The following is a 26,315-nucleotide window of genomic DNA, read 5'->3' as shown; positions in this document are numbered from 1 at the left end:
GGGTCTATCTTGTGGATTTTAATATTGAGCTCTACAAGTGTCCTTAATTTGTTGCATCTCCTTTCCCTTGAAGAACATGTGTATTTGCATAAATACCTCCATGTTTATCTGGAAAAAAAAAAGAAATAAGCTGCTTTTTACCCCATGTTAAATGCTTTAGTCTTTTACGCTTTGATGCAGATGTCTTATGTTAGTACATAATTACATCTGTAATTTTATTTTATTCTAAAGTATTAAAACATACATAGTCCAAGTCCAAAATTTTTGTCTATTGTATGATGCATGCTTATGAAGAAGCAAGTTCAAGAGGCAGGAGTGATTTTTGAAATCCTACAAGTGCTTCTAATATTTAATGCATTTCCAGGACTTGTGTTTACTTTGGCACTTCGTGTCATGTAACTATTCCTCTTGTTTTCCTAGAAGAAGTAAGTGAAGGAGAAAGAATGTTTTTGTTGCAGTTTTTAAATGTTGAATGCTTCTATGTTCCTGTGTTGACAGTATGTAAGAAGTGCAATCTGGAGTTTTTGCAATGTTTAACTACTTGCATTTGCTTAAGAGTCTGTTTTTGCTTGCCTAACTTTGGTTTGTTTATTTAGGCCTTGTTTGCAACAGAAACTTTTGCTATGGGAATTAATATGCCAGCCAGGACTGTACTGTTTACAAGTGCCTCCAAATTTGATGGGAAAGATTTCCGATGGGTATGTGAAAAAGAGGTTCTATGGGAGAATGATTCAATCATGTTATTTAAACTTTTACAAACATGAACTTTACTGTTGACATATCCATTTCAGTGTAGTAGATTCGTTTTTTTTTCCAAAATATTTTTATTTGTTCACTACTCTCTTTCCTGAAGACAAGATTCTCCAGAGTATACATAAAATTATTAAATAGATACAGCAAAACAACATCAAACACAAACTTGTGCTGAATATTGGACTGGTCTAAGAGTTGTGCACAATTTGTCGTGGAGTGTGAATATCTCTTCATCCATGACAGAAGAATCTGAATAATACACTGACTCAGCATTGTGTCATAATGATAACTAGATTTTGATAGACCCAAGAAAAAAGATGGGTTTCTTCTGAGAGAATATTGATTGTTCTGTTATAGCACATTGTTTTGGGTATCCCATAGAAGAAGAGAGATGTGAGAAAGAAGAAAGCAGATGTCTGATTCACATGTAAACAATAATAAGGTTGTATAAATCATCACAGAGAAGCTTTATAAGTGTTATAGTTTATCTTTCAAAGTTGGGAAAACAGGTAAATGGAACAAGTGAGAATGAGTTTTGAAATAAACATGTCTATTTGGTCTTAATTTGGCTTTTCAGTTTCACATTTTGTTCAGTCTGATTGGATGACTTAAAATATGCAAGAATTAGCTATCTTTGTGCATCAGACCTGGGCAACTGCTGCTTTTAAAATGTTATAGCGCATGCTTTTTTAATCCATTGTTGAAGATATGTTACAGTAATCTCTACCATGTGTAGTAATATTCTATGGTGTGAAGTATGAGTAAAACTTGTTTTTTTGCTTATTAAAACAGTGATAAGTGATAAGAAAATTACTGTAGTTATGTATCATTAAATGTAGCCATGAAAATGCTGGTCAAGTTATCCTATTGATACATAGGGATGGATTTGTCTGAGCAGCTTAGTCATCAGTGCAATGACTAACAAAATCACAGAATCACAGAATTGTAGGGGTTGGAAGGGACCTCCAGAGATCATCGAGTCCAACCCCCTGCCAAAGCAGGTTCCCTACAGCAGGTCACACAGGTAGGCATCCAGGCAGGTCTTGCACATCTCCAGAGAAGGAGACTCCACCACCTCCCTGGGCAGCCTGTTCCAGTGCTCCGTCGCCTGGTAGAACAGGGGTAGGTGTGCTGGGTTATTAAAATGATCAGCAATTTACCCGAATTCCTGAAAGAGGAGTAGGCAGAGAGGATTCAGGAAGGACACATGACTTCTCCATTCTTTGTTAGTCGTAAGGCATACTTCCCTAACTAGTCTGTGGCAGATTGTTCATGAATCTTGTTAGTGTTCATGCACTGGAAGGAGTTAATAGAAACCATAGATATTTCCCAGCAGGAGCTGTAAATAAATATTCTGCTGTTTCTCTCTTAAGTGTACTTTACTATATTTGCTGGTTTCACTTGTCCAAAATGAGCTTGTAAGCTTGAATATCTAGTGTAGTTTTGTAGGTCACAGAATCGTAGGGGGTTGGAAGGGACCTTCAGACATCGAGTCCAACCCCCCTGCCAAAGCAGGTTCCCTACAGCAGGTCACACAGGTAGGCGTCTGGGAGGGTCTTGAACATCTCCAGAGAAGGAGACTCCACCACCTCCCTGGGCAGCCTGTTCCAGTGCTCCGTCACCTCACTGTAAAGAAGTTCTTGCGCACATTTGTGCAGAACTTCCTATGCTGCAGTTTCCGGCCGTTTCCCCTTGTCCTGTCTCCACTCACCACTGAAAAGAGTCCGGCCTCGCCATTCTGCCCCCCACACCTTAGATATTCATAGACCTGGATCAGGTCCCCTCTCAGTCTTCTTTTCTCAAGGCTGAACAGACCCAGTTCACTCAGCCTTTCCTCATAACGAATTTGATCGGTGAAAACTCCATGTCATATGTGACCGTTTTGTTAGTTTTTATACATCGTGAGCATGTACTGTGTGTGTAATTATAAATAGCTCCTTCTGTGTTCTTGCTGTTTTTCTAATGTTTGTTATTTTTCTCTTTTATATTAGATCTCCTCAGGTGAATACATTCAAATGTCAGGTCGTGCAGGTCGCCGAGGTATGGATGACAGAGGAATAGTAATTCTTATGGTGGATGAAAAAATGAGTCCAACAATTGGCAAGCAACTTTTAAAGGTAGGATAAATGTAACTTTTTTATTGATTTTTGTTTTGTTTTTAGTTTTTCAGAGATCTTAGGTAGAATTCTGTCTTGTTTTCTGATACTAATACTGCAGTGAACTGTTGTTTTTTGCTGACCAGTCAATTGATGAGTGTTACTGACCTGTAAAGGTTTGCTGAACTCCCGAGAGTAGTAAAAGTACTGGTTCTGTGATAAAATAAAGAATGATAGTGAACTTTTCAGTGTAGTAGACAAACTGGTCAGAATCAAGATGAAGCAGAAAAATGGGGTGCATAAGATGACTAAAAAAAAGGTTGACTGTCAGTGAGCTAAAATTAACTATGAAGAAATTCACAGTGCATGAATCAGAAGAGGTTCTGTAATACAACCATTAGATTATGGGGCTTCTGCAAACTATAATGGATGTTGTTATAGTTAATTGCAAATTTCCTTTATAATTGGGATGTGAGAAGCTGCAGTCATTCTCACTTTTATTTAAAGGCTATGGCCAAAGTGACCATAATGAATCAAAATTTTCTGCTGTGTCTATAGACAATCGTAGACTACTTGCAATAATTGTGCAAATGCCTAAAAACTGAGCACTTGAGGAATGGCTCACCATGCTGATCAGGAGCATAAAAATGGCAGATCATTATTTTTAGTGTTAGTATAAACTGTGGAAATCATCATAAAATCAACATCAGGATATACTAATCAAAGGCTTGCATCTGTAGGTCTTGTACCGGGGAAAAAAAAAGTTCAAAAGCTAGTAGTTCTCTATTTCGTTCAGGGAAATCTAAGAGCAAGCTAAAATATGTGCTTGGCTGCTGTTAGTTCTGTGTCTCAATCTCACAGTGCTACGTGTTGATTTATAGCAGACATACGAGGCATGCAAATAGTGTTTGCCTTCTGAAGTCAGAATTTTCATGAATGTTTGCTAGTAAGTTTTGAAAAATACTCCAGCTCATTCATGTAGCATTAATCTTTGAATTCATTTCTTAATTTTGGTTTGTTTTCTCTTTGGAATTTACTTGTGGCATGTGTTTGCACTCTTAAAGCATATGTGCCTGTCAGCAGTATTTAAAGAGCATGTATTTTAACTAGATCTTTGAGTGTCATTTTGTGGTACACTTACAAAAGGATTTCCATCACTGAAAAACCAAACATCTGGAGATGCAATATGAGAGAAGAAAATACTTCATTTTTTTACATTTGTAATTTCGGTTGTTTGAAAACTATGGAACTCAACATACAATATTATAAAATATAAGGAAAATATTATAAGATATAAATATTTTATGATTTCCTTATGATTTTGATACCATCTATATATATTGTTTTTTCTGGATTTTGAGGGAATAATAAGGAACATTTCCATTATTGGAACTACAAGATTTTTTGTTTCTTTTGAATTATGATGAAACAAAATGGGGGAAAATGCTGCAGACTTCTTCCATGGCTGTATTATGTCTTGGTTATTCTCCACTGATCTACCTAAATTTACACATTTCATTAATTTGTCACACTGCTTCATCAGAAAGCAAGGACTTAATTGAAATTTTCTTTTAAAAAGATTGGAAAGGACTATAATAATTGTACTGATGGCTTTTGAATCTTCTGTAACTCTTCAGCCAGTTGCTGAAAAGGTAATAAAAGCAATAGTTTGAAATGAGCAGTGCAGTATTTAAATATAAATATATTTTTTCTTTTTTAAACACAAAACAGGCCAAGGATGTATGTCAACTATGTTTTCTACAGTATTCATCCTGTACTCAACATTAAGTGCACTTAGATTACAATTTACTTAGTGATGACCACTGTTTATCTGTGGGGAAAATGATGACTGTGTTTTGTAATGGTATTTTGCTGCCACATCAAATTTTTTGTCTTTTCTTCAGGACAAGCTAAAGATTTATATGGAGGAATTAGGATTAAAGATCCTTATTGAGAGTGATAGGACACTCACATAACAAAATTTATATAGTAGCTCTTTAACCCTTTTGTGTATCTGATTCCAAGCATTTCCTGAATGCTAGAGTAAAACATCTAAGAAACAATGTTATCTGCTGCTTAAGCCTGTGATCAGTTAATTAAGGGCTCTGTGTGTGTACCAGTAAAACAGAGCTGTGCTGTTTGGCTATAATGCTGTTCTTTGCGATGTTGTGTACAGTACTTCAAGCTTAAAATCCAAAGTTCAAATCCTAGATTGAGTTCTTATGCAGGATATTTGTAACTGTTTCTTAAACTCAGTGACATGCATTTGTCTTCTGCAATGTAACTAGGTTTTTTGTTTATCCTTAGTGTTTGTTTGACCACTGCGTGTTTCATAAACTGACGACTTGCTCTAATCCACAAAACTAAATGCTTGCAGTACTGTTGGAGAGCTTTCTGAAGACAGTACATTATGGTTTTACGTTTGCATAGAATTAAGTATTTTATGAGAATTCTTGAGGGAGGGAGCCCTCCCTCTGGATGAGAAATTCTCAACTACAGTATATTAGTTCAGGTGAGAAATGAAAAGCTGCTTCTTGACACTAGATGGCCTTTGAAACTAGAGCAGCATCTCTCTGGTTAGCATTTGGCCATGCAAGTCTCTGTAAGAATACATGCTAATTGAGATCCTGAACTGTGGTAATCTGTTATTTCTCTAAAAGTCAAAAATCTCTAGCTAACTGTGGAAATTAGTATACTCATTTGTATACTGTATACTGAAAGAAAATGTGCTAGTATAGGTTTTAGAGAGTTGAATTTGAGTTTATCATTGCTTTGCTTCTACTTACGTCTCAGGAGAAATTAGATGGACTGAAAAATTGAAAGAAAACATTTGTCTAACCAGATAAAATATAGACTTGTGCTCTCCTTGTCATATGTGTATGGAACATGAAGTGCCCCAGCGCCTAGTTGCAGAAGGCCACATCTGGCTCTTTGGCAGGGCCTTCATTGAGTGACAGTACTGCACCTGCTACCCTGCTATGAGAAACCCATCTGATCTCCTGTACTTCGTTTTGTTTCTTAGGTTATTTTATTGTAATAGCCAAATGGATAGGGCAGCAATTCTGAGCATTTAATACATTTCACTTTAAGTCCCTGCCCATTTTATGTCCGCAGTACAGTAATGCATTGGAAAGCTTCTCAGATTTGCAGGAGCCCAAATTGTTGTTCCATGATTATTGGTGCAGCATCGTTAGATCGTGTGTTCTAGTCAGCTGCTCCTCGTTGCATATAGCTCAGTTCCTTTCAGACTCCCAGTTACGAAGAAAGTTCTATTTTGTGTGGAAAAAGAACACTAGCATAAAAATAAGTAGATTTATGCTGATCAGGAGTAAATGTAGGACTGAAAGTGGTGAGATATTGAGAAGACATTTTGATTGTTAGAACAAATTTTCTGGAATACAGGTGATCTGACAAAACTTTTTTCGCAGTAAGTGAAGCTGTCTGTCTGCAGAAGGGATTAATAGTAAGCTTTTGCCACCAGTGTTGTTTTTTGTGTATTTTAGCTTTAGAAAGTGTAACAAAAGAAAGAAACAAAAAAGAAAATCAGAAAATGAAGAAAATGTTAGTTAATGTACAGGGAGTATAAAACATACACAGAAGGAATTCACTTAATCTTTGACTATGCTTTTATGTTCCTTCCTTTGGCTCGTCTGGTATTGACTAATAAGGCTCTGAGCCTGCTACTTGTTGCTTGCTGTGTTTTCATACAAACAAGTACTAGCTGCAGGATCAAGTCTGGAGAGTGGCGGTCAATGGCTCCATGTCTGGATGAAGGCTGGTGATGAGAAGTGTCCCCCAGGAGTTAGGTGCTCTGACTGATACTCTCTGATATCTGGATCAAAGACACCGACAGTGGGATTGAGCAAGTTTGCTGATAATACCAAGCTGTGGGGTGTAGTCAGTGCACCAGAGGGATGGGATGCCATCCAGAAGGATGGGGACCTAGACAGGCTTGAGCAGTGCACCCAGGTGAACCTCGTGGGATTCATCAAATCCAAGTGCAAGGTCTTGCACCTGCGTCAGACAACCTTCACCAGCAATACAAACTGGGGGATGAAAGGATTGAGTGCAGCCCTTCTGAAAAAGACTTGTAGATACTGGTAGATGGCAAGCTGGACATGAGCCAGCAGTGTGCCACTGCGGCCCTGATTGCCAACTTGATCCTGGGCTGCATCAAAAGTAGTGTGACCAGCAGGTCAAGGGAGGTGATGCTGCCCCTCTACTTTGCATTGGTGAGGCCCAATCTGGAGGCCTCTGGTATCCCTGTTCACTGCAGGGGAGTTGGACAAGGTTAACTTTCAGTGTTCTTTCCAACTAAAAGATGTCTGTGATTTGGGAGTGTGTATATAGTGCAGCAGGTAATACACTTCAGTGTGACTGTTATTCCCTTAGCCTTCAGTCCCTTGCCAAGTATCAGTTTAACATACCAGCTTAATTGTAGAATTGTATTTTCATTTGACTGTAAGCTTACTCATATGGAAAAAGGGAAAGAAAAAAAAAAAAGCATTAGCGTTTGAAAAACTTACCGAAGTCTACTTTGGGAGAGAAATAGGCTGGGTTTTGACCATAACACTTGTTAGAAAAGCCATTGCAAAATCTAAACAAACACATTGTCACTAATAGTTTGAGCGCTGCATGACCTTCCTTCCTTGTAATTCAGAGTTGTGAAGTAAGTGAGAATCTCAATGAAACAAACAAGTTTTGGATACTTGGTCAAAATTTACTGTAAAAATATGTTTTTTACTTTTATTTTAAACTGGCAGACTTCTGCTTTGTTCTTCCAGAGCTTGCATTGCAGAAATTTTCCAGGCTTCAGTTCAGGAAGACATTTAACTTCCAACCTTAGTTTTAAAATCTGCTTTGAGTCAATAAGACTTTAGTGTGAAATTGTGGAAGCAACTGTTCGATGGGAGACAGATACTCAAAGACCATCTTGTACAGCCTTACATTTTTATAGACAAGCTAGCAGATAGAAAGAACTACTTGCTCTTTTCTTCCGACATTTACAGTCAAAATGTAGGGAGATCAAGTGTATCATATGGCATATAAAATATCTAGTCACTGTTGGACTACAGTTGATGCTCTTCCTGAGCCAGGAGAACTAAGCTAACTGCTATTGTTTATTAATTGTGGTTGCTGCTTATTCATACCAGAAGTTACTTGAAGTTTTTTTGACCTCTGTGGAAGCATTTTGTCCCCAGCTGTCATATTTTTTGGATATTTACTGTTGTTATGATGAACTTACCACTATCTATTGCAAATTTAAATGCATTTTGAATGTTTAAGCTAGGAGTTCTCTGTCTTCTTATTCTTAAAGCTGTTAAGGTGTGATATGAAGACAAGATTTCCTTTGTGGTTTTTTTTTTGGTAATTTTTTTTTTTTTTAGAAATCTGCTGTATTTGAGACCACATTTTCTTTAAACTTCAAAGTAGTGTGTTTTTACTGAAACTGTAAGTTGTCACTATCACTGACGTGACAGAATTCTGTAGGAGTGGATCTGAAACCAGGAAGAGTAACTGAATTAGCTTCTGAGTGCAGATACAGCTCCTACTTGCTGTTTTACATTTGAGTTCCTTTCTAGTACATCTAGCTTGAATGCAGCAAAATTTGTTTCTCAGATGTTATGCAAATGCAGTTATAGAGTTATCAGCATGGATCCAAAAGAATCGTTGCACAGTAGAATGCTGAACATTTGTTAAATTGCTGGATTTGTTCCTAGTGTGTTTTCATCCTGTGCGGAACAATTAATGTGGCATGGTATGATCCTGTATCAGAGTGATCTGTATTTGAAATTTTAAAGTTAATGTACAGTAATTGTATTGTATAAAATATTTAGCTCTAAAGATTTGCCTGACAGTTTAAATATTACTTTGTGAAGTCAGGATACCTCAGTAGAAGCGTGTAGGATTTTTTTTTCCATTCTATTTTTTTTCTATGCTCTGTTCAGAGGTTTGAGTTATAAGCCTGAAGTAAAACAAAGGGATGGTAGGAGAGAAAGTTCTATCATTCAAAGCTAATTTGGTGGGTGCAAGAAAATAAGGGTACGTTTCATGAAAGCGAAGCTGATATATGTTTATTTTTCTTTAAGCCTTTTATTACAATTAGAGTTTTTGTGAAACCAAAATCGGAATGTTTCTCATTAGCAAAACCTGTGAAAAGAAATCTCCTGCCATCCGCAGTGGCCGCTACTTGCATTGGTACAACTGTTTTGGGGGGCAGAGCTGTGAGCCAGATTGGTAACAATTTTGTGCGTAAGATAGCTGTTCACTGTTTTCTGCTAAAAACTCTTTCTGAGTGTCTTCTGTGATTTTTTGCAGTTGTACTAACTTTGCTGAAGGTAATCCTATAATCACTGTAACTGTGCATTGTTTTGTATTTCTGAGAGCTAATTATTCATATGCAATAACTAAGCAGTTGATATGTGGAAAAAATGCATGCTGTTACTGTATCACTGGTTGTGTCTTATGAATGTATCAAGTTGTCACTTTATTTAATGAAGTCTTTTTTTGTCTTGTGAGTTACTAATGATGACTCATACAGACTGCTGAGTGTAATTCTTTCCAACTTGTAAGGAAAAGAGTCATTGATGTCTTAAATATCAATTTGTTCTGTTATGAACTTCTTTTCGGGTTTAAAAACAAACCAAAAAAAAGCTGTTGTTTCCTCTTTTGAAATTCATTTATTCAGCTTATTTGTGGAAACTTTGATAAATGAAATTATCAGTGTACCCAGTGGCCTAAAATATGTCCTGCTATGCATTTAACTTTTCTTTAGTTCTTTTGTTGCTTCTTTTGTTGCTCAGAAATACATAATTGCCTCTTTCATCCTCATTAGCTCTTCATGTCCCTGTGACTTAAACATCTTATGTTCCCTGTGAAAGCTCTGCACGTTTTCCATGACGAGTTGAAGAGCAAAAAGTTCTATGCAAAATTTGTTCCCCTCTCTACATTGAAACTGTTTTGAAAACGTAAGCATTTTTTCCCACTGTAAGAGAGCAGGGAGAGCAACCCTTACCAAACGTAAGGCTTGCTTAACAGCACATGCCATTAGACAGTAATGACAGCCCCATATCTCCAGCTAGGCAAGGTTTCCTGTTTTTAACAGCAAGGAAAACAAAAAATATTGTATTGTTTTTATTAAAAAAAAGCTGCGAGTATCAATTCTAATATCCATTAACCTCCATCTTCACCACTTGATTTATCTTTCTAATAGATAGGAGCAAGGAATGTATGACTAGCGACCTCTTTGATTTGATTGTATAAGAAGATGTTCCATTGCAAAATCATTGACAGTGAAACAGGACACAGTGTGTAGTGCTCTAATTTTCAGTTAATTATTAGCTAGATTATTTCTGTAAGGAATTGCTCATGCCCACATTCTGATATGATCAGCTGAAGCCTATCGTTTTGTTCCAACCCAGATCTTGAAAATGCTCCTTTTAAGCTGACTTAAAATTTATTAAGAGGTGGAATGTTCGCAAGAACACCAAATGGGTTACTAATTTTTGAGAACTTCAGTTCATGTATCCAAGCTGTTCTTGTTTATCTAGACTGTTCCTAGCTGGAACGATAAAAATCTTTGCAGAGTTGTTCCCTCTACTGTAGTTTTTCTTAGTTTTTTTTTTTTAAACTTATTCAGAAATAAATCTGTTGCTACTGTCTGTTGAAGACTGGAGGCAGTAGACTGTTCTCTCTGAAGTGAAAGAGTTGCTTGCAGAAGGGAGATACCTAAGCAGTAGTTCTCTGATATTTAATTTGCAGATGCGGGATGTGTTTGGAAGTGACTGTTCAGTGCACCTCTAAGCAGTTAAACTTCTGCATGACTTGCTGCTTCTTCCCTTCTCTAACATAGAACCTTGTCTCTGAAACTGTGGAATGGATTTCTGCACAGACCAAATGAACTTGAGGCAGATGATTGCATACCTTAGTCTGTAGAAGGGTAAATTGATTAACCGAGGTATCTGTGGTAGCAGATCAGCTAAATGTCATGCATGTGCTTCACAGTATTTTAAAGAAAGTGATAGTGGATAGTGAGGAAACTGGTGACATGGAGTTTTACAAGAGAAAGGAATTTAAAGAGGAGCGAAAACATGACAAATAAAATGTAACTTATACTTATTTGCTTCCTTTTCCTTTAGTATCAAGCAAGCTCCAGGATGGTTGTACATTTCATTCTGCATAAGTGTATAGGAAAGGAAAGGCCACCTTTTCTTATTGATGCATCTCATATTTCCCCATCTCCTGTTGTTCCCTTCCACCCTGCATGTGACAGTGTCTTTATATAACCACCAATTGCCTGTTCAGTGACCATGCCCGTGTTCATTTGCCAGCAAGATCTGGTTCCCTGGTCATGTTTTGTGTGTGGTTAGCATGGAAAAATGACTGAATTTTGCTGTTAGTTTTCCTACTGCAGTTGCATAATCCATCTGTTGCTAATAGGTATTTGAAGCAAGGATATCCAGATGATTGCTGTCCATTAAATGTGAGTCTGTTGATAGCCTAGGTTAGTCAGTAGAGAGTAGTATACGCTGTGGAATTCTCTGGCAGTCAAATACAGTAAGGCTACTACAGTTCTGTTTAGGTTGGAGAAATAACAGCTTTGATTTTCAAGAAGAAAAAGTTCTCAATTTTAATTTCGCATACAGCATTGCCTACAGAACAGCACTGAGAAAGCAGGAATTTCTGGAACTTTGAGAAGAACGTGTGAGATGAAGGAACAAACACAGTTCTCAGTTTTTGCCTAAAAAAAAGGATTGTCTTTATAGTATAATCTTATTTTTAAAGTGTAAAATGCTGATCATGTGTTTGAAATAAAAATTGCCACACCAGCAGTTGGCTCAAATGCTAGCTTTCAAATAAGTGTGCTTTATATTACCTTAGAAACGCGTACTGTTTCTTTCATTTTGTATAATCAATGGCTATTAAGATATTATAATCACAAAATAAACAAGAGAGTTAGGCGAAGGAGACTATGATAACAAAAGAGAATAAATGGAAGGCTTACCCCTATCCTGGGCTCACCCACAAAACACCAGAAGGAGGGATCTCCAGAAGAGATCCTTCCCCACTGGTAGCCAGCTCTTAAATGGGTCTAGGAGAGGTGGAGCCTGGCTCCAGCCCTTCCTGCAGCACAGGTGAATTGCCTTCAGCTCTGCTCCTCTGGCTGGCTCATGGCTCGCCTCAGGTGATCAATCAGAGGTTCAGGCCGTGACTCAGCAGTTCCCATACACATTTGTTTTTAAATTGCTCCTTCTTCACAGTTGTACTGATTTTGAAAAGCCTTTAAAGTGAATCTGCAGGAATGTCTGGTCTGTTTTGGAATATGTTGTGCATATGTTGTAAAGAATACAGTGTTTTCTCACTTCCTGGTAGTACTGCTGAGAGTCATCTGCTTCTGATTTTATTCCTCCAAATAGTTGATAATCTTATTAGCATGCAGTTAAATTACATCTTAGAGTAATGCAACTCAAAGGGTGAAGGATGAGGTACACAGTGCAATCAAAGTGATCAATCACAGTGACGTTTTGCACGATCTCCTCAAGGACTGTACAGCTATGGCCATGGCTGGCTTAGTGAGTGTAATCCAGCTGTTTTGATTGATGCCTTACTAGAGTCATAAATGCTGGTGTTGGAAATAATCTGAGCCCTCCTGAACTGGTACTGGTATAATCACTATGTCATTCTTTAGTACATGCCATTCTGTAAATGGCACTCTGTTTCAGAGAATCAAGCTTTTAGGGAGTGGTGCTTTCTCTTTCCTGGAAGATGGATATATTTAGAATAATGGACAAGAGGCACGTAATCCTGGTTTCAGGTCTTAAAAAAAGACAGCTGTGTTGTATGTTGTTTAGCATCAGCAATAGAAGTTCTCTGATCTCCAGGTACCTACAGAAACTTGAGATTTCCTCCACACTTCGCAGCTTCACAGAATCCTGGAAGGGCTGAGGTGGGCAGGCACCTCGGGGCTCATCTGCTCCAACCCCCAAGCAGACGAACCCAGTGCAGGGTGTCCTGGCCCATGTCCAGGTGGCTTTTGTGCATCTCCAGAAATAGAGAGTCCACAGCCTCTATGAAACAACCTATAAACTAATTTTAGACTGAGGCTTTCCTTAGATTGAAGAAGATGCAGAATACCTATTTTCAAACAAACTTCATTGTGATCAGTAAGTCTCCTTAGAAAAAGGTGTGCGAGTAAGTTTTTCCAGAATATAAAAATAATGGATTGCTTTTAGTGTCTAGACGGCTTACTTTAAAGTTGAAGCAATAGAATCCAGATAATGGTTACAAGAAATGCAGTAGATTTCATCTGAACTTTTCATTTATGACATGGCAGTATGTATATTGTTTAATATAATATACGTAAAACATACAAATGTTGTTACATGCTGGGCATAAAAAAATTGCTTAGGATTTAATGAGAGAAGTAATCTATATTCAAGACAATTTATGCTACCCATCAAAGCAGCTCTTTGTATAAATCACATTGTGATTTGTTTGATGTGCTCCTATATGCTGCAATTAATTTATTTACTAGCTGGACAATGTTCTTGAATCTTTTTCAGGGTTCAGCTGATCCCTTAAACAGTGCATTCCACCTGACCTACAACATGGTATTGAACTTGCTTAGAGTAGAAGAAATTAACCCCGAATACATGTTAGAGAAATCGTTCTACCAATTTCAACATTACAGAGCTATTCCAGGAGTGGTAGAAAGTAAGTATCCTTGTATGTTACTCTCAATTATGAAACCTGGCGTAAAAGCTACTGTAGCAGCAATGTTGGTCATTTGAACTTCATTGTCCTTGTGTGAACCTGTGTAGTTCTTGTTTTCCCTATCAGCAGATGCCAGTGCACTTTTTGCTATTTTGTTACAATTTCAGGAAGAGTAATTTCCTCTTCTCTTTAAGATCTATGCTGACCTGCATTGTCAGTCTATAAAGAGGGCGTTCTCCTGAGATTTGGACAAAAATGGTTACCCCCATTGGTAACCTCTAGGACAGGAAGAGAGAAAATAATTCAGAAATTCTTGCAGTTTGCAAGAGGGGCAGAGAGGATAAGTTTTATATCTTAGTGACATGTAGAATTTAGCTAAAATAATTTTAATTTTAAGTCTCATTGCAGTTGCTAAGGCATGCTGTATTCGGAGTAGTAGTGCGGGGGGGGGGAAAGAGGACTGAGACTTTATTTGCACTCCATTTAGTTGACTAAATTTTGAGCCATGATCTTTTAATAATGTGTTTTCATGAGCCAAAGTCAGTTTCCAAAGATCTTAGCCAATATTTGGGAATGAGAAAATTTAACTCAAAATTAAGAAGACAAGATAAACTGCTTCCTTTGCCACCCATACGTGAGCAACTCATCTGTTTGACTGTTAATAGAATATCAAGAGACAGAGTGCACTTGTGTACAGTATATGTGTGGGACTGATAAACAAGTTCATTTTTGTCCTGATTCCCTTTGCAGAGCTTCTTACAGTTTGCAAGTGCAGTATTTATGGCAGTAGTAGTCAAACATAGTATGTGTTTCTTGAGAGCCTGCCTGTTCCAATTGGCATGCCTAAATCTTCGTGCTGGCATTCCAGCATTACTATTTAAATAAAGAAATGGAGCTGAAGAACTTTTTTCTGTGTGTTTTTTCACGTTTCTTACTTAGGCACCATAGCGTTTAGAATTTTTTCAATCATTTCAGCTGCAATCTAGAATACAAAGCAGAGAAATGTTTTTTTAGGTCAAGGTGCAAATCATGTCACCAGTGTGAATTGCTAGCTTTTTTAATTTAAAAAAATAAAAGCTTGGCAGCTAAAAATAGGGAGCACTTCCCTGAATTGTGTCTCAGGCTCAACTGAAGTGAGATTTTTGAGTCACTTGTGTGTACCCAAATAGCATGCACGTAGGTAAATTTGTAGAGGATGGCCATCTTTATAGTAAGTCCTTTGTTTATATCGACTTGTGTTTCCAGCGTGAGAGAAGGAAGCATGTTCCTTAAAATAAGAACTGATTTGCCTAAATAAGATGTGAAAACACTTGAGGAAGAAAAGCAGTGAATTCAGAGCAATATGCATGTAAAACAGAACACTGATTCTCATGAGGGAAGTCATTAGAAGACGTCTGTGCGCAAATATTTTTTTGTAGGAAAAGGTCAGAGAGCCCTGGTATGCGGTGAATCCCCTCTTACAAATCATTGCAGGGCTTTATGGGACTTCTCTGCAAACCTAAGTCAGTGATTTCTGGACAGTTGGTGGCCCTGGCTTCTCTGTTTTCAGGCTTGTTTACAAAATGTGCTGTGGTTTGTTTGGGTTTTAAAAATAAACAAATAAATGATGGTAAGTACTATGTTTAATGTACTATAAATAAAATTCATTGGACACTCTTAGAAATTTCCAGTTTTTCAGAAAACGGATTATTGCACACAGAAAATATGTCTTGAAAATACTGGTTTTGTGGATGTGAAAGAGAAACATCGACTTCTACATTTATGAAATTATTCATGTCCATGAGATTTTACTTTTTATTATAGAGGTGAATAAATTGGAAGAACAGTACAACAAAATAGTAATTCCCAATGAAGAAAATGTGGTCATATACTATAAAATCCGACAGCAGCTTGCAAAACTGGGTAAAGAGATTGAAGAATATATTCACAAGCCAAAGTATTGCTTGCCCTTTCTACAGCCAGGAAGACTGGTAAAGGTAAATGGAGATTTTTTTGTTGCTCTTTGGTTTTGTTTCAGCTACTGCCTTCCTGTGGCGTTTGCCGTGTTCGTTTGTCTTTAGTTTACTGTCTTTTTTGTGCATCCTTCTAACGGTTTTTACTTTCGTTGCATGTCTCTCTGTTAAACAGTCAGCAATGAAAGAAAAATAAATGCTATTTTGATGGTGAATAGTAGTCCGTACGACTGCTGTTGTAAATAATGAAAGTAAGAAAATGCACTCTCACTATGATGTAGCTATACACAGGTGGTGTTACAATGTCTTCTGATGTTTTCAGGTGAAAAATGAAGATGATGACTTTGGATGGGGAGTGGTGGTTAATTTCTCAAAGAAATCCAATGTTAAGGTAAAATGCGTGTTCTCTCTGTTAGAAAAACATCTACCTTACTGTTTTAACTTTCTGAAAATAAGATGGATCTCCTGTTTTCTTTATGGTTTTCAAAGATAAAAACTTAACCCTTTCACCCAAATTTAGATAAAATTCAGGCCTTACCAAAGTGGATGTCTGAGGAAAAAAATTACAGCAGTTAGGACAAACACTCAATCCTAGGTTCATTTTAAAATATTCAGTATATTTATGGAGGAGATTCTCATTTATCTGATATAACTGACTCAAAAGCATGCTTGAAAATGCAAAATTTCAAGATACTTAGTTTCTTTCTGAGGTGTCCCCAGCATTGATATCCTATATGCTGTGTTATTTATTCTCAGAAAATTTTTAGAAGCTGTGGGAGTTGAGAGCACAGGGAGGCTGACATCCAGCACCGTGTAGAAGGTTATGTTAAAATCAGGAATCGTATCTTCAGTCATAAGCTAGTAGCTGAGATGTGAGACTGTTTATGCCCTGATTTATTGCTATAGGTTAAGGGTTGGAAAGTTCAAGTACAAACAAAGCAGAAGAATAGAAATGGATTTAGGGAAATGTGCAAGAAAATACGGAATGCAGTAATGAAATTGAAGCCAGATTTGTTTTTTCCTTCCCAAAGTCCTTTTTTTCAGTTGGTCTCTGCGTAACCCCAGAGACCATATTTTGGTTTCCCTTTTAGAATTGTTTTGATGAGCTGCTCTACTGACTAAACTGAAAACTAAGTTTAAAGTATATTTTTATGCGGTAATCTCGTTGCTGTAATTTTGGCAGTAGAGCTTTGGCATTAATTACCAGTGGTAAACGTGGAGCAGACTCCAGTGGTACCTCTATTTTGTGGCACCTTTTGCTGCTTTTCTGATATATATATTCATTAAAGGAGAAATGAGAAAAATATGTGCATGCAGAACTTGCTAGAAGGGTTTTTATTTTGTATTTCCATCTTCCTTTTTGAATGTCTAATTTCTTTTTTTCAAGTTGGAAAAATAGGCTGTTTCTGCTGTTGTTCAACTGTGCTTCTGGGCTGCTTTTTTCGTAGAACGACATGAGCAGTAAAGTACATTTCCCTGACTCCAACATTTTATGTAAAATTACCAACTTATGTATCACTGAAGGCATTTCTACCAGCATTGTGTCTACAGCACTTTTTGCCTTCCCTGTCTGGCCTGCCTCGCTGTTGTGCAAAGCCATTGGGTTTGAACATTAGCTTTGAAATTACAGCATCTTCTGAAGATGATGGCTCTGGCTCCAGCTCTAGTTTTTGGTTGAGTTTAATCAAGTTGCTCCAGCAGCTGGCTTGAATTTTTCCTTCTGAATCGTATGGAAAGATTGACAGTAGGAGCTGAAAATTATGGAATAGCCTTGAAGTTATGTAAATTTAAAATCAGTATGGAAAAAATGGTTACTATGAGCAGATGCATAATAAATGAGCACTTGCAGAAGCTGTTAGTTTCTTATTTTCATGTCTCTGTCTTTGCATCTGCCCTAGGATACAGATGCATACCCTCATTACTCTTTAATATCATTTTTTACTTAATGAATATTGGCAGTATGTGATTATTGTGCTTTATCTTTAAACTTTCCTCTGTCTTTAAACCATTACACTTCTTTGATTTGCTTTCACAAATAATGTTGAATAAAACGCTTGTTTTATTGTTACACTTGGATGTACTCCATGTTGTCTTCTGTTGCTTAATTGTAGACATCAATTTTTTTGTCTGTTAATTGTTCTTGTTATTGAAATTTGAGATAGCATAATTTAATGTTTCTTGTGTAGATTTTATAGTTCTTGCATATTAGATTTCTGTACTTACCTGTGGATGTTTATGTGTAAAGGTTGTAATGTTTGGAGTATAATTGGTGGAGACTATGTTTAGAGTATATGTGGGGTAATGTTGAGAGTTCTCTGTCACAGTCACTGAATTTTCTGGAAATCTCATCTTACCAGGAATCTGAATTTGTTACCTGTGACGTGTTCACTGATTCAGAGATGAGGCGTGCTGTCTAGTGCTGTTTTGTTTCCAGGCAGATGATGTAAGAGATGCTTAAGGGCAAGTCCCTGGGATGCATCACATCATGCAGTGCTCTATGAAAGGGGGCATTCTAACTTGGCATGACAGGGATTTTTCTACTAACAAGTTTTTACAGTGTGTCCTAGTTTTATTTTTGCTCTTACACATAAAGACGTAGGTATTCATCTTCAAGTTTTTGGGACCCAAGATATTATAGTTATGAAAAAGGCAATGTCTTCTAGCAGTCTAGGTTACATTGTGTCTGGTCAGCATTGTCTGAATCCATTGGCATACCTAAACTTATATTAACAGTATTAATATTAACAATATTAACAGTAAATATTTGTGACTCTTCCGCTCCTCTTTTTTTAGTAGGTTTAGTGCAGTGAACATCAGTATAGTTACAAACACCTGTTTTCTAGACATCCCCAGTCATAGCATTCTGTGTAGTGTGTAAGTGCTTCAGTCTCTTTGCCAAGCCAGTGTTGTGCTTTCCATAGCTGTGGCTGAATACTGCTTCCAATCTATGTGGACTTTTTTTACACAATCTGTTACTTTCAAATAGCAGTTCAGAGGACAGCAATGTTCTGTCGGTGTTGTGCATGGCTGCTTGAGTCCTTTTTGCAAATGTAGGACACATTTCAGACAGAAGTTTCTTCCCCAGCAAGTAAATGGATTTTTATTATGAAATAACCTAGCCTGTAGAAAAGGCTAACTCTGTTTTTCTGTTCTATTTATCATGATGGTTTCCTGTAAGTTTCTGAAAGTCCGTTAGAAATGTTGGGTGCCTCCATCCTTCTTTGCATGCACTTGAAAGCAAAGCCATGTGTTGCACAGTGCCCATTAAAATCGAACTTAATAAACATAAGTTTTATGAGGACCTCTCCCCCAAACCTGTAATTGGAAGGGGAAAAACTTGTGTATATAAATTCAAAACACAGTGCCTATCTTCGATTTTAGGCCTGTAATTTTATTCTACTAGAAGTCATAAAAAATTTGCTGGTAGGAAGTGTTCATTTGAACAACCTTATTGTGTGTCAGTCCAGTCAAATAACCTGACATATGTGCTTTGCCTTTAAAAGCAGTATGTAATAAAGGTTACAGCTTTGCAAGCAGTACTGTTTAACGACTGCATCCACATGTTTGTGTTCTTTAAGTAGATGTAAAATGACAAGTGCGCAATTTGGAATGTATAAATTCTTGGCCTGCAAGATACAATTTTGTCTGCTGCAGATAAAGCATGTTATGCTGGAAGATTTTTGTTCTATCCTTACTGCAGGGAAAAACTTGAACTTGCAAACCTGTGGATGAAACAGACCCCCACAACTTTCTTTTTTTCTTTCCAAAGACAAAACTATGAAGTTCAGTATTACCAGATATTTTGCATTACAGTTCGAAAGATACTGGCTTACTAGTAAAGTGTTACATCTAGAAGAAAAAAAAAAAAAGGCAGAAGCAGCTAAAGCTTCTGTTACACTACAGATCACATTGGAGAGTATGGATTAGGAGAAAGGAATTTTTTTGGGGGGGGTGTTTTTCTGTGTGATGGATCTTGTAAATCAGTATGGATTCAGTAGTTTTCAGAACGAGTGTACTGCATCTGTGAACTGATGCTCTGCGAAGAGAGATGAGCTGCTGCTCATCTCATACCTTTAATACTGAATAAAATTGTGCTTTTTCCTTCCTTCTCACTGTTATTTTATGTAACTGATGTTGATCTGTTTTCTCTGCCCTCAACAGCCTAATTCTGGTGAATTGGACCCGTTATATGTAGTTGAAGTGCTCCTGCACTGCAGCAAAGAGAGTCTGAAAAATGCTGCCACTGAGGCTGCGAAGCCAGCAAGACCTGATGAGAAAGGAGAGATGCAGGTTTGTTATAAGTATTTATTCTAACTAGTTTCTTGTAATTGCTCTACAAGATTCTGTTTCCAAAGCATTTGAAAACTGTAGAAGGGAGATTGATTCATTAAGAGGAGCTGTATGCCTTTTTTAAGGGGTTGCTGGTAATACTTAAGAGGAAACTGTTTCAGCAGTGAGCAAATTACTTGAGTCTGTTTGTTACCATGTCAAGGACTGCTTTGAAAGTTAGTTCTTGTCCCCTTAAGTTTTTTGAATCCTTGTAGGAAAGACCATAGCTGCTATGTGAACATAGTTACTAAAATGACCTGTATGTTTTACCTTCAAGCAGTGAAGTGTCTGTAAACTGTTTTCTTTCTGGTGTTTTGGGATTTTGGAGTGTGCCTTTCTTCTATGAAATTTGAGAATTTAGTTAGAATGTAGGTAGTCTTTGAGTAGTTAGTTTCAGCAGTGATATTTGGCAGATTCTTTCTGTAAAAGTCTTCAGTTGCGAATCTGAAAACTGAAGAAGAGATCTTATTTTGATTTCTGTTCTTCCTCTTTTTACCCCTTTCAAACTCTTTCATATTTGCAAGTCTATCTCAATCAAAAATAAAATTGAAAATTTTTGTGAAAAGGTTTGCATTACATAAAGTTTTCAGTTTTAGCAACCTGTATCAAAACAAGCTGTTACAGATCAGATACAATTGTTCAGTTTGTTTAGAGTTCTTTTTCACAATTCTTTTTTAAGCTACTGATGGCATCTTTGTGGTTTTGATGCTAGTGGATACATATTTTCTTATTTGTTATTTTCTGTTAATATTTCTACTTGTATTTGTAAGAGTAATTTGTCTATTTTGGATTATAAGAGCTATTCCAGTAGAAAAAAGGCAAGAAAAAAGAGTGTCGAAAATGTCTAGAGATTATCATCTTGTAAAAGCTAAATACACACATGACGACTTCGTAATGCAGGGTAATTTGTTGGATTATTCTGTGTATTTCAGTGAAATATAGTTAAGAAATACATTTCAGTCTAATCTTAATATAAATATTGAATGAGAGTACATATTCAGTAGTCATATCTACTTCTTGCTGCACTGGAATACGAGCAATAGGAAAACCGATTTTTTTTTATTTTATTTTTTTTCTGCTTGGGCCTCTCTCCAGACTGAATGGAATATGGAATTTTCCCATTTGGCCAGACTGACTTATTGGTGCTTTACCTCGTTACTCATTTTTGCTGCTTCCTTGTACTCCTTTATCCACTGCTCTGTCCTTGTTTACTCAGTTTCCCTTTTCCTTTGTGAAGTTTTACAAGGCAGAAGTGACAATACGTATTTTAGTGACTGGGTGCTGCGCTCTGCTCGTAGGTCGTTCCTGTTCTGGTGCATCTCCTCTCAGCCATCAGCAGTGTCAGACTGTACATACCCAAAGACCTGAGGCCTATTGACAACAGGCAAAGTGTGCTGAAATCTATACAGGTAAGTTTCTCAAGAGCTGTGAAAGCTGTCTGCTTCGATTAGAGGGGCACACTTGAACAAAGGGCAACTAGTTTTAAATAAATTTGTCTAAATTTTGAGTCACATCAGGAGTAGTTTTAAAAGGTATTGGAAACTGGGTATGTATATCAGTTGTATCCCTTTTCAGACTGTCTTTGAGAACTACTGGAATATCTCATACCAAACTTCCACCTCCTCCTTTCACATCCCTGTAACTGTGTCAGACTATTTTTAAAATTGTATTTTGTTGTGCTGTTACAATATTAAAAGAAAATTTATTTTGTCTTCTTTTTTCCTTCTGTTTACATTCAAGGAAGTACAGAAGCGATTTCCTGATGGGGTGCCATTATTGGATCCTATTGATGATATGGGTATCAAAGATCAAGGACTGAAGAAAGTCATCCAGAAAGTAGAAGCATTTGAGCATAGGATGTATTCACATCCTCTTCATAATGATCCCAATTTAGAAACTATATATAAACTTTGTGAAAGAAAAGCACAGGTAAAATATAAAACAATGGACTATACCGTGTATATCTGTGTCTACTTGAAGAGAGGCTTAATTGCTTTTCTTTTTCTTCTCAAAGCACAATTCTATCTTAAATAAAGTGAGAAATACTGAATCTTATTAACAAACTGGCAGGGCTGTGCCATTTCCTTCACTGATCTGTAAAAGAAAGCTTTTCAGAAATACTCACTAGAGATTAAAAGGTTACAGAGGTGTCACTAAAGTTCTGTTCAGTCAGTAGGCATGGCACACCACAGCATGCCCACCGATAATTAAAACTTGTCATTCATAATAAGCTTGTGCAGAGCTGAGGTGAGCTGATGGGGCTTACTAGCTTGGAGAGATTACCTTGCAAACCACTGTGCTGCTTTTTCCTGACTCCCGGCTTGGAAGCAGTATACTTATTTTGTACAGGGTTGCACCCTGCTAAACTGAAAGTAGCTGCATATAAAAATAATTTATTTGTTTCTGTCCTTCTCCAGAGAGCAAATTCTCTAGGATTCTCTTCATGGGAGTAAGTTTATTTCTGTCAGGAAAAGCGCAAGGTTGTATATGTTAAGACCTAATGGACCAAGCAGACTTCCACAGGGGTGTCTGTGCTGTGCACTCTGCCATTAGGATGATGGTAGTCTGTGATGTGATAAACTGGAGAAGCTGCATGTATTCAATGAAGGAGTTGGCAGTGGGGTGTAGTATTGGTCTTAGATGAAGTGTCAGCTCACAACCAAAGATCTCTTCTGTAATTTTTTTAATTTATTTTTTTTCCTTCTGCATAAATAGCGGAATTTCCCAAACATGCTGGAGTTCTTTATGGGTGTATGGAGCCAATACAACTTTTTGGTGTTTTTCACTTTATTTATAACTTTCATCTTCTTAATAGAGTTATTGGAGTCAGTTTCAACTGCTGTGACTGTTTACTGAGTTCTGAGGCTTCCACGCATATTAAATGTCTCTAGACAGTGGCATCTGTTAACAAAGCAACATTTAATTCTCTCCTCCTGACACACCCCTAGATTGCTATGGATATTAAAGCAGCAAAGCGAGAACTGAAAAAGGCCAGAACTGTCTTACAAATGGATGAACTCAAATGCCGCAAGCGTGTTTTGAGGAGGCTGGGTTTTGCCACATCTTCCGATGTCATTGAGATGAAAGGACGTGTTGCCTGTGAAATCAGCAGGTAATTGCTTCTGTGCCAAGCGTTCGTCATGCAGGCACGCTCAGCTGGCCTCACGGAAACTGGCGTGTCATGTTTATGTTTTAATATTCTGGGACCAGTGGAAGAAGGGTTCTTCTTAGGCTATGAGGGGTGTGTCGTAAAGGGAATGTATGAATGAGAGCAATAAAATGGCACCTGAAGAACAAAATACAGTATATGCCAAAAGTAAAACGTGGATGTTAGAATGATGGAATAGTGGCTAGTTTCTTACACAGCTTAAGCAATGGTATGGGTTGTTGTTTAATACTGTATGTTACAGGAGAGGATTGTTAGCACAGAGCCACTCGTTACACCCAAACATGGGTGTAACAGTGAGTGTCAGCAATTACTGAGTCATTAACAGGTTTAGAATACAGCTTAATTGGTTCCACAGGGCAGCTGGAACAAATCTATAGGAGCGATGCATTTTACTGTAATGCATTTAACAGGTATGTGTTTATTGAAAGATATTGTAAAGATTCCATGGAAACTCATGAACTGGACTCTGTTTCAGGGCATAACTCGAACACTGATAGAGCAGTGTATTTTTAGGAGTCAGTATGAATGTTTTTACTTCTTGCCCTATAGACTATCTGTACCATGTGCCCTAAAAATGTGATAAATTTGAGCTGCAGCAGCATTTTATCAACTCCTCACTTCCAGGATCTGTTTTCTGATGAGTTTCAATTTTTGTTGTTTTAAAAAAATAAAGTTATTTCTCCCATCTTATGCATCATCTGATAAATTCTAAATAGACATGTAGTCTTATCAAGCATTTGATGTTTTATCCAAGTAGTAGGTTTGGATTTTGTATTGGTGTCGTGCATTTCCTTTTGGAACTTGGTGTGGAATCTTTATTCTTCAAGGAAGTTGTAGCAAATTTTTCCTCTTCCCAGTATCTTGGAAATATCTGGTTGAATCTCTTTGTTTGAGCAACAACAGTGCCAATCCGTGTCTCTCCCTTGTTATTTTCAATCTCTTGATGTTCTGTCTGATAAAACTGTTAACCTCAACTGTTATGAACTATCAGGAGACATTATCTCTAGTCCAGTTAGAGCTTTTAGTTACTTTACATTAACATCTTATTCGTTGGCATCCCTCTCAAAAAGCCAATGCATCAGTTTTTTGCATTCCAGTAAGTGAAATTAAGAAGCTTTTGTACTTTAGCTATGGGAAGTCACTTCACAAAACAGTTAACAATACTTCGTTTAAAAATGACAGTTAAGTCTTCTCTCTAAGCGTTCTTCTCTTTGTTTTTGTTTTAGTGCTGATGAACTTCTCCTGACAGAGATGATGTTTAATGGGCTCTTCAATGACTTATCTGCAGAACAGGCAACTGCGCTGCTAAGCTGTTTTGTCTTTCAAGAGAATGTGAGTTCCTTCCTGAGTCTATGAATTCTAGACGTTCCCATCTACCAACAGTGCTGCTTCTAATTCGGTTCCAGAAATCGGCGATGCTAGTACAGTCCATTGCATATTTTTATCTGAAGTTGTTTCAACACAAAGTGCCTTTGAGCACACGCACAGATTTTGTCAGTATCTGTTTCTTAAGCTCTGGAGTGCAGTTATTTTTAATGGAGGCATGCCTGTGCTTTGTTATTTGGACAGTACCCTTGGCCTGTTGATGGAAATGGCAGTGTCACATGGAATTGATACAAATGAAAAGCAAGACCGTGGACATTTAATACCTGATACCTTTGTTTTCCAGCCTGCAAGCAATATAGAAGTTTACTGCATTTTCCCAATGTCACCAAAAAAAATAAACTTCCATATAAAATCTCACTGCAGGTGGCTAGCGAGGCTTAGCACTCAGGCTGACTCAAAAGGTAGAAAGTAGCAAATACTACTAAATTATTCTTGTTAGTAGAAGGGATGCCAAAGTAAGCCATTGCTCATAAGCAATAGAAAATTAAAAGCTAGGATCCAGTGCTGTGTTTTGCTTAGCAGTAGTGTTCATGTCTGAACAGCTAGAACATAAAATGTAGATGCAATTGTAAGGCTGTATTTTCTTAAATTACCACTACTGTTTGTTAAAAGCGTTTCCTTTTTATATTCTTAACAAAAAGTTTGTAACAGCTCAAGTAGTAAATGGTGAGCATTTTTGCAGTTCAAAGTTGTGCAACAGTTTATGGAAGAAATTCCGTCACTGCTCAGAAAGCACGTACTTTTTTTTTTGTACTTGTCATGTACAGGAAAGATTTGTTTTCTCTTTGGTTTGAAAAGGAGTTCATGGGGAATTCAGTAGATTAAGAGTGTTTGATAATAAGTTTGGAAAGTCACAGAAATCATTTAGGATGACGTTAGCACACATGGTAGCTTTTACTTTTGCATCTAATTTGGTTTAGAGGAAATACATGGGAGTGCATGAAGTTATTTAATATTTTCTTTTTCAGTCCAATGAAATGCCAAAACTGACAGAGCAGCTGGCAGGACCACTTCGACAAATGCAGGTAATGCCCTGGAGATCTGCCTGAGCGCAGGGGCAGTGAGATCCAGCAAAGCATGTGTGTAATAAGTGCGCGCTAAGATGTGGTGTTGGATCATCACCTGGCTGGCACTGATTGCGTGTGGTTCTACAGTGTGTTGTAATGACTTATCTAAGTTGCTATAATCCCTACTGCTAATTTAAAGCATGCATTTTAGAAACTTTGTATAAGCTTGCTTACAACACTAAGCTGTTAGTGCAGGCAGATTTAAATAACAATGTGATCAGTGTCTTGTTTCTGATACTGAGTGACTTTGTTACTCAGCTGGAAAGGAAACCTTGACTTGTGTCCATTACCTACTGATGTGTATTTCTATTGGTTTAACACTTAGTCTGTTTAAGCTTGTAAATTTTAAATATTTTCTTTTAAAGGAGTGTGCTAAAAGAATCGCCAGGGTATCAGCAGAAGCAAAACTGGAAATTGATGAAGAAAATTACTTAAATTCTTTCAGACCCAACCTCATGGATGTTGTATACACATGGGCAAATGGGGCTAGCTTTGCTCACATTTGCAAAATGACTGATGTCTTTGAAGGTATGTTGTTCAGTTCTTCTTTAGGCTGATAACAGATACACAAAAGTGTCTACATCTTAGTTTTCAGTGTCTTTGTAGTAGGTCGTTAAACTGTTTGAACTCTGATGTATTCAAGTATCCGTGTGGCTAAAACAAAGTTGGAAAAAACTTTCTACAATATAGTTTAACTTACAGTTACACTGCTAATGATTTAGAATCTGCCTCTTAAGAAAGGATATATCTCTGTTTTTTAAATCTTTCCATGAATCTCAAAAATTCTAGCCATTGCAAAAAGTGGTAATGACTTGTTAGGGCAAAACACCATATTCCAAATGCGTGCTGC

At 37.2% G+C, this 26,315-nt stretch overlaps 1 protein-coding gene and 1 long non-coding RNA gene across 2 annotated transcripts in view; one reads left to right on the top strand and one right to left on the bottom strand.

Moving 5' to 3' along the window:
* Positions 1 to 26,315, top strand: part of MTREX (Mtr4 exosome RNA helicase) — a 43,121-nt gene that overhangs the window by 13,156 nt on the left and 3,650 nt on the right. Inside the window, exons 14-25 of the mRNA XM_042825588.1 lie at positions 597 to 698; positions 2,745 to 2,870; positions 13,412 to 13,562; positions 15,366 to 15,538; positions 15,837 to 15,905; positions 19,676 to 19,804; positions 21,142 to 21,252; positions 21,584 to 21,772; positions 22,792 to 22,955; positions 24,239 to 24,344; positions 25,367 to 25,423; positions 25,831 to 25,993. Coding sequence (XP_042681522.1) covers positions 597 to 698; positions 2,745 to 2,870; positions 13,412 to 13,562; positions 15,366 to 15,538; positions 15,837 to 15,905; positions 19,676 to 19,804; positions 21,142 to 21,252; positions 21,584 to 21,772; positions 22,792 to 22,955; positions 24,239 to 24,344; positions 25,367 to 25,423; positions 25,831 to 25,993 — 1,540 coding nt within the window. The remainder of the gene's footprint in view (positions 1 to 596; positions 699 to 2,744; positions 2,871 to 13,411; positions 13,563 to 15,365; positions 15,539 to 15,836; positions 15,906 to 19,675; positions 19,805 to 21,141; positions 21,253 to 21,583; positions 21,773 to 22,791; positions 22,956 to 24,238; positions 24,345 to 25,366; positions 25,424 to 25,830; positions 25,994 to 26,315) is intronic.
* LOC122163973 lies at positions 1,824 to 11,892 on the bottom strand. Its single transcript, XR_006170087.1, has 3 exons — positions 11,854 to 11,892; positions 3,018 to 3,062; positions 1,824 to 1,921 (listed from the first exon to the last, which is right to left on the bottom strand). It is a non-coding gene; the product is annotated as an uncharacterized LOC122163973 (long non-coding RNA).

This window comes from Centrocercus urophasianus, unplaced genomic scaffold (assembly GCF_019232065.1).
Source record: "Centrocercus urophasianus isolate 14NV4802_14NV808 unplaced genomic scaffold, USGS_Curo_1.0 seq_25, whole genome shotgun sequence".
In the NCBI taxonomy this organism is placed as follows: Eukaryota; Metazoa; Chordata; class Aves; order Galliformes; family Phasianidae; genus Centrocercus; species Centrocercus urophasianus.
The sequence above is the reverse complement of the archived record's forward strand: the minus strand, read 5'-3'. Positions and strand labels throughout refer to the sequence as shown.